The sequence below is a fragment of the Morone saxatilis genome, unplaced genomic scaffold (assembly GCF_004916995.1).
Source record: "Morone saxatilis isolate NCDOM2014 unplaced genomic scaffold, NCSU_SB_2.0 Contig7, whole genome shotgun sequence".
Classification (NCBI taxonomy): domain Eukaryota; kingdom Metazoa; phylum Chordata; class Actinopteri; family Moronidae; genus Morone; species Morone saxatilis.
Genome location: NW_023340246.1, coordinates 16,769,675 through 16,778,028, shown reverse-complemented (window position 1 = coordinate 16,778,028; position 8,354 = coordinate 16,769,675). Strand labels below are relative to the sequence as shown.

Below are 8,354 nucleotides of genomic sequence, written 5' to 3'. Positions count from 1 at the left end.
CAGAGCCTCATTTGCATGGCTGAGTGGAGGAGGATGCTGATTGGTACAGACCCCCCCACCCCCCCTCCATCCCCAAGTCTCGCAACCTCGCAACCTCTTGTTTATGCATCACAAACAACACGCACATGTCTACTTGTTTCCCCTCCATTCACCGGTAGCAACAGTCGACAAGCGAAAACAGCAAAGCTGGCGACAGCAAACAAAACAAATCAATGAGAATGCACAAACAGCGCCGCAGTTTAAAATGTGAAAGACGGGCGGATGAAAGGAGCAGCTCTTGATCCTCACAGATGCATAGAGAGTGATTAGAGGGAGTAAGCGCACCTTCTGTGACCTTTGACCTCCTGGCATTAACTGTAATGATATCAGTAAGAGGAACAACATTGTACCGCTAACAGATGTGTTTGGTCGGCTAATTATAAAAAAAGACGTCTTTCTCTACTGCAGTGAATGACTAACTACCTTACAGAGAGTAGAGAGGGCTCCAGTAGTGGCTCTCTCCTTTAACACCAAAGGGTGAAATAATGAGAGGTTCAGCAGCACTAATGGCTGAAGGTGCCTTTTAGTTGTGTAAATCCAATGTACAAAAACTATGCATGACTTGGTTGCAGTGGGTTGGGAGCAGAAGGAACAGGAGAAGTGTGTAAGGAACAGATCACTGACTCAACTGACTGCTGCAGTTTCAAGGTAATGACAATTAAATGTTATGCCTTGATACAGGCGAGATTACACCTGTATTTAATGCTACTGCATTAGTAAATGACTACATGATGTTTCATTGCTACTGGAAGTCATTTTACAATTATGCTATATTCAAAAAAGGCCACTAGGTGTCCCCAGTCCTGTTTTTGGGAGTATCAAGATCAGAAGCATCCAGTTGACAAGACAGGAAAGACACCGGCTGTGACTGAACACTAATAGTGATCACAGACTGAACACTCAACTCTGAACTCATAATACACAGAGTGCCACATTTAACATGTTTTTCACCCCTTGTTCCAAAACTAATAAGAAATAAATGTAAACCATAGAGCAGTTACCGCTCAAGCACACATAATAATCAAAACATTAAAATATAATTTTGTTTCCTTCTTTTTTTTGAGATTTCAAGATCTAGGAGTTACTGTATGTGACAAAGTCTCATGTCCTGTGTGCTTCTACTGGCTTTAATATATAACATATCTACTGTTGGCTTGAATATTAAATATCTACACATATAAAAAATATATATATTCAGCATGAGTTAGAATAATTTATGTACTGAAACTGGAACATGACTACCTATTGTCAAACTTCTGCTATCAGTAGATCGACTGTATGTCAGATTGACTGCGGTTTATACAACATGTAAAATTAGCTTTTTCTGTTATTTTTTTTACTTTGCAAAATTGTTTGAACCTTTAACATGTCTTAAGAACAACAGACATAGATATGATTTATACTATATACGCAATATACCCCAATAGACTTCATGGTATTAACTTAATCTTCCCAGCTAACAGGTTATTTTTATTTTTTACAATAACTTACCTAAGCATGAGCATACATTTATTATATAGAGTTGTACTAGCAGAATATTTAACAGTATCACAGATGATTTAGTACTAGTATTTACTGTTTTAAGCAAATATATGCGGCTGATATTATAAACACATAACATGTCTGTAACTTTTTTGTTGTATTGTTGCTGTGTTTTAACCAGGTCTCTCTCGAAAATGTCTAAATACAGTATTGAGAATTCTTATTGTCTAGTTTTCTACTTGTAGCCAATATTAAAGCAGGTTTTAAGAACAGACAAACACACACACGCAGCCTACAACGCACCGGCTCACCTGAAACTCGTCAAAACACAGGAGGCAGGTTTCATTGCTGATCTCCATGGCAACCGGTGATATGGGGTCATAGGTGAACATTTTCCCTAGCCTTCGTTTTGGCAGGCTTTGTTTCCTCCGATGAATCCCTTTAAGCAATACACAAACGTCAGGCACATCTTAAAGCACACCTGCATCGGCAAACCCAAAGACAATACTGAATAAAGCAGTAATTTCACCTGTATGCATAATGGTAGACAATTAGCAGGAGGGCTTCAGGACCAACAGAGAGATAAATATAGGATTCTCCAGCGCATGAGGAGTCAGTAAACTTCCATAAAGTCATGCAAGCCAACCTTCAGCGGTTAGTGCCGTGGAGTGGGAGGATAATACTAACTTTTGTGGATGTCCAACATGAAGCCATTGAAGTGGACCCGCTTTTTACGAGTGTTTTCCACGCTGGAGTAAAACATATCCATAATCATGGTCTTCCCTGTGCCTGAAAGGGAGGGGGATTAAGGAAAAAGGGTTAGGGTTGGAGGATTTAGCACCACAGAAAATGCCACAGTGATACAGTATTTAATTCTATGATAAGAAAGACCTTTCCCATGTGTGATCTTACCAACGTCTCCATAGATATAGAACCCTTTGGGTGGTAGTGGTGGAAGGGGTTCCTCCTTTGGGGGGTAGAGAGGAAAAATGAGGAAATGCCTACAGTATCCTTGTTTTATATTAAATCTTTAAACAGCTGCTTGTCATCATAAACAATAATACAAAACAATTAACCATAAACCAATAGGGTTATTCAAAATGAACGCATAGATGAAATCCCTATTAAAATCACAAAACACTATATCTGGTGACCTAAATAAACTTTGTTATATTCATTACCATATAAGACTGAATCATCGTTTAATAAACAAAGTATGCTGAGGCATTAAGCCACCACTACAGTGTGAGGTTTCACATTCTCCAGACTAGCCCACTGCAGGGGAGGAAGACAAAGGGGATCTAATCAACAAGACAAGCCAGGGTTCCCACGAAAGAAAAGCATCATCAGAGGAACAATGGGGGGATTTGTCAGACAAAACGGAGAGGACTGGATGAGGCTCCATACGAGATGGAGTGGACTTGTCTGTGCAGCCTGTTTAGCGCTGCTAATTGTGATACGGTACTGTTGCATTGAGGTGCTGCTGGAAGTCATTGTGCTGCCTGCCTCCTATCATCAAAAGGTCTTTGCTTCAAAAAAACGTCTTCTGTGTGACCAAGCTGAGAATATCAAGTAAAGCCAAATATCTCTAAAGAGGGACCGAGCTATGTAAATGCATATGTCATCAGTCTAACCACGATACGTAGTGATAACGTGAACATATTTGTATACAGGAGGACCGATGATAGATGTTTTATAAGGTTTTAACAACAGTGTGGTTTAGGATTGTCCATCTCTGTAACCGGGCAACGGCAAATAGCTTTGGAATTAACTCAGCACTAAATAGGAAGGTCTGTCCTCTTAAAATTTAATTTAGCAACTATTTCATAGAGACGGTACTCAGTGTCTACTGCACTTGGTGTCCACCGCACAAGGAGCACTTGACTCTGGTAAATGCAGACAATGGCCAATTGAAAACTAAATGAAAAAACAAACTTGTTACCCATCCTCTCTCCCTGCCCTCTCCCCACTCCTCCCCTGTACCCCCTTCATCCCTCCATTCCTCCAACCCCGCCTATCCTGTGCTGGAGCGAAATACTGGAAGAGCAACAAGCCTTTCCTGTCTGCTCTGGCAAAACAGTGTGTGACTTCTCCCTGACTTCCCAAGCTGCCCTCTAGCATGGTGGGGTAATTGTCAGTGGCGGCTGGAAGCCATTCTGCCACGGCAGAGTGGAGAAGGACAAGGATGTCCCTCAACCACTCTGTCTAGCTGAGCTCTGTGGCCTTGTCTCACCTCCCATCGGAGGATATAGACTGGCACATGAGTGTAAAGTTCACATGCAGGACATGGCCACTTTGACTCTGAAAACTGCGTTTGAACATGTTCATCTGCAGCCAGAGATGTCATGTCTCTCACTAACAAGGTTAATGGAGTGATTGTGGGAGTCTCAGTTTGGTTTAACTGGTACAACTGCTGGAGACCTACAATGTACAGGAGGACTCTATGATGCAGGTCTGACTTGAAGAGGGTGGCCCTCTAAACAATGGCCCATTGTTAGCCGACCATCCGCAAAACCACGCCACATTGGGTCAATATTAAGTCAAGTGTACTCTCCTCACAGACTTGGTCAGTTAGTGAGTACAATGGCGGCACTTTCACAGAGAGAACAGACACCGAAAGGACAGTGGTATGACCTGATTCAAACCAGAATAATTGCGTAAGTACTCCAGTCAGTGTCTATGTGTGTGTGTGAGAGACAGAGCAAGAAATAAGGTGCAAAAGGAGAGGGGGGCGGTGGTGTTGATAGCCTAACACCAAAGTATTTGTCAGAGTCCCGAATCAAAAGCAAAAAGGACAAGAATGGCCCAGACAATGGGGATCCCCTCATTACTGCATGGGGACGGTGAGAGAGTGAGAGGGGTGCCGGGACGGGCCCAGCGGGAGGTCTGCCCTGCTGCCTTCCAAAATCTCTGCCTAACCCTATGTGTCTGTGCCAGCCAACCAACAAAAAAAAACTCCCACCACCAAATACTAGACAGTCAGCTCCCCTGACCTAAAAACAACAACAGCCCCCTACATCATGCCGTTCCAAAACTCACATGCACAATACTCTTCCCAGACCCCTACCCTCCCCTTTGACCAGAGCCCAATGGCCACCATCAGTGATACAACTGGAGTACAGTCCAGTGGACTCTGTGAAGTAAGCTCCATATGTTAGACGTCATTGGGGGCTTTATAAAAGAAATGAGAGTCCAGATGCCAGACTGTAAAAGGCTTTAAACAAATCCATGCAGCCATTTAAAGTGTACACTATTTTCTACTAAGTGCATGATTCTGACTTTTAAACTGTTTATTTGAGTTTGAATTCTCTGAAATTACACGGCAGCGTGTACACTACTAACCCTTAAACCTAACCCTTTTGTTTAAAGTCCAAACAATTTAAAACAACCCCTCAGTTCTGGTTCAAAATGACAATGATTTAGAAGCATCCAAAATCTCAACTGACTCCTCATTATTGATTGTTTATTAACATATGTAGAGTAGTGGTCCTCAAACTTTCTGGTGTCCCCAAATTAATACACATTAGGCCGTGGACCCATAGCATGTATTCCTCTGGGATCCCTGTCTGATAACATTTAGTTAACCCATATTAGGTTTCCAATTCTTTTCACAAATCCTTTACCAAGACCTTTCCAGGAGTTTTTTTTGACAATCCAGGACAGCACATGCTTACTAACTAACAGTCATATAAGCTGAGGTTTCAGGCAAATTGACTGCATTTATTTGGCCACAACCTTTAAGTAACAGTTCTAACATCAATCTTTGAGAAAGTTAAAGTACTAATTACACGTACAATTAACATCACTGTGCATTTATCACAGCAATAAGAAATGTGATCATTAATAGGCTGTATGCATGTACATATGAGAATTTTGAGTTGCAAACAAAATATTTGCACCCAAGTTTACGTAGGCAATCTGAGTGAGGGGAAAAAAAAAAAAACATTGGACAACAACATGGATTATTTCCAGGATATTTGGTCATTTTAATCAATTTCCAGGTGTTTCCATGACCAGAAATCTAGAGGTTTTCCAGGACACGTGGGAACTCTGTTCTGTAGATTGGCAGATTAAAACCTAAAAACAGTCAACAATTCTTACACATTCTACCATTGGGCTAACTTCTACAGTTCAATTAAAATATTCACCATTTTTCTATTGCAGTGTCTTCATCACTAGATGGAGGTTGCTTTAACATACAGGTACAGTAGCTGCTATAATATCACCCATAGGGCCATGAAAACTGATCCACTTCCACCCACTGATGAAGACCATATCATATGGAGGAGTTGAGTTTGGATTCAATCAATAGTCTTGATTAGGCCTGCTGGTAGTCTTGTATTCACTGACACAGTCTGCAACAACACGCAAATACTCTCTCTCCTATGCAAACTGTGCACTGGAAGGGGTGGGGGCTTATTGGAGTTTCTGTTTCATGTTTGTAACATGCAATATATCTACTTTACAAGTCAGAGAGAAGTCGTGTACCTGGCAGACAGGGGGAGCTTTGAATATGTAGCATGTTTTATCCTGGACATTGCTGGAAATGTGGTTAAATCTGAGTGACACATCAAGAAACTGGTTGCTTTTGGTGTCAATGTCAACGAGGAATAATCTAAATCACAAGGATACTTCAAAATCAATCTAAATGTTCATTTATATTTTTAGTATTTGCTGGTATTCCATCTGGGAGTATTGAGGGTTTGATTATCAGATCATGCATTAATGTGTTATGACTCCTTTACCTCAGCAGCAGATGCACCACCGTTACTCTCAGCTGTTGCATGGGTTTTATCTCCTGGGAGCTGACCGCTGTCATCTTTTGAGTCTGGCCTCGGTGGAGGCGGGTTCAAGTAGATGCTGTTACTGTAGTCCCTCAGAGTGAGCTGCAGCTGAGCCAGCCGCTGAACAACATCTCTCTGCTGAGCATCTTTCCTCAGGGAGCCACGCTGAACGAGGCGATCATAGCGTCCGACAGAGCCACAGACATCTGCTGCTGGAGATGAACTGCATGTCCTCCAGCTAGTGTACCCTTTAAGCATGAAAACCACAAGTAATCTGTGTTAATCGCCGCCCAACGATTGCAGATATACACCGATTCTTTTAGATGCAACAGTCAGTGCAATGCAGAGGTTGTGTGTTATGCAGCCAGCAAGGTTACCAAACATGCAGCTTGTAAACACACTCGCACAACACTATTCACTTCAACGTGACGGGAAGACGCGTACCTGTTCCAGTGCAGACGGCGGACAGACGGCACATAGTCTTTGAGGTGAGGACAGTGTCTTTAATTAAACATTTTATTGGGCATCTGACAGCAGCAGGCACCGTGTAAGCCGCCATGATGCTTCAAAACGCGAAAACTTTATTGAGATTCATTTGACACATGGAGGCCACATGACACAGGCGTGGAGGGGATTTAAACATGAAGTTCTGAATAGATTTAATCAGATGTAACACTAGTCTTGAACATTTCTTTACAGTCGAGCTTGTAAACAACGCACACTGCTGCACATTTTAGGCCTGTAAACATCATTGTTGTTGCATATGACTGGATGGTATGATTATTATTAAAAAGATTAAACATTCCGCTTTTTTTTTCTAAGTAAAGTTTAAAATAACAACAGCAACATTTTAAGCATTAAATCCCAAACACGTCAAGAACTCTGAACGTCGGATTTTGCCTGTGTTTTTACACGTTTTAGCAGCCATTACTTTATTTTAAAGTGCAGTTCATCCGCATTATACCAACACAGTTATTAAAACTAAGTAGACACGTCGTTAAAAGAGCCGTCAATGTGCCCGGTGGCGGGTTGTAAACAAACCGAGCACCAGGTGGCCGAGCGGTGTCAGCTGAACCTCAGCTGATCGGAAGTGCCCTTTAAAGCTAGCGGCAGTTAGAGACAGAGCAACACCGGAACTCGGGTGTTTTGCCTTCAACATAAAAGCTACAATCACAATTCCCAGGCGTGTAAAAGACACAGTCGGGTGGGAAAGCGTGCATATAAATACGCGTTGTAATAAAATAAACACACTCCCTCAAACGAATGCCCCCTTTTCACCGTAGCTGTTATTACGCGGATACAACGTTCACCAAATGTTTTATTTTGAAGGGCACCAACAGAGCGTACGCGTTCGCATTCTCGCTAACTTCACATCATCACTAGCTGCTAGAGGACAGGACAGAAATGGCTGATACCATAGCTGACACAAGAAGGCTTTTCAGTAAGCCTCAGAACTTAAACGACGCCTATGGACCCCCGAGTAATTTTCTAGAGATTGACGTGAGCAACCCGGAGACCATCGGGGTCGGCAGGGGCAGATACACCACGTATGAAGTCAGACTGAAGGTGAGCCTGCTGTAACAAGTGCTAATGACGGTAGCCTCGAAGATAGCTGCACCTAAGCTAAGAAACGTCTTTCCTGTAGTCCAAGGTGTGACTCCTTGACACCGAGAAGGCCACATTTAAAAAAGACGCACACACACACACACACACACACACACACTTGGAGTCGATGTTTTAATGACCCGTGTGAGAAAAAGCAAAGCGTTAATCGCTGGGTACGAGTTAGCCAACGCTACCTAGCAGGCTAGTAACGACACCTCTCGCCCAGACGAGCAGGCACTGGTTGTCTATCTGACACCAAACAAGCGAGATAAACGCTGGTTGCTGCTGTTTTCTGCACCAAACGTTAGTCAGTAAGTCAGCGAGAGACCACGGTGTGACGGTGAACCTGCTGATGTTTTGTCCCAGCTGCTAACTGCTGCTGCTCTGCTAAAAGAGAGAAGGGGATTTGTTTACATTAACCTCAAGCCCCCCCCCCCCCCCCCC

The 8,354-nt window shown here is 42.7% G+C and overlaps 2 protein-coding genes across 2 annotated transcripts in view; one reads left to right on the top strand and one right to left on the bottom strand.

The window, feature by feature from the left end:
- afg1lb (AFG1 like ATPase b) overlaps positions 1-7,398 on the bottom strand; it is a 25,556-nt gene extending 18,158 nt beyond the window's left edge. Inside the window, exons 1-5 of the mRNA XM_035679129.1 lie at positions 6,750-7,398; positions 6,267-6,553; positions 2,434-2,488; positions 2,209-2,310; positions 1,833-1,960 (exon numbers count right to left, since the gene is read on the bottom strand). Of these exons, the coding sequence (XP_035535022.1) occupies positions 1,833-1,960; positions 2,209-2,310; positions 2,434-2,488; positions 6,267-6,553; positions 6,750-6,864 (687 nt within the window). The 5' untranslated portion in view covers positions 6,865-7,398. The remainder of the gene's footprint in view (positions 1-1,832; positions 1,961-2,208; positions 2,311-2,433; positions 2,489-6,266; positions 6,554-6,749) is intronic.
- Positions 7,399-7,668: 270 nt separating this feature from the next.
- snx3 (sorting nexin 3) overlaps positions 7,669-8,354 on the top strand; it is a 13,115-nt gene continuing 12,429 nt past the window's right edge. The window contains exon 1 of the mRNA XM_035678779.1: positions 7,669-7,871. Within this exon, the coding sequence (XP_035534672.1) occupies positions 7,710-7,871 (162 nt within the window). The 5' untranslated portion in view covers positions 7,669-7,709. The remainder of the gene's footprint in view (positions 7,872-8,354) is intronic.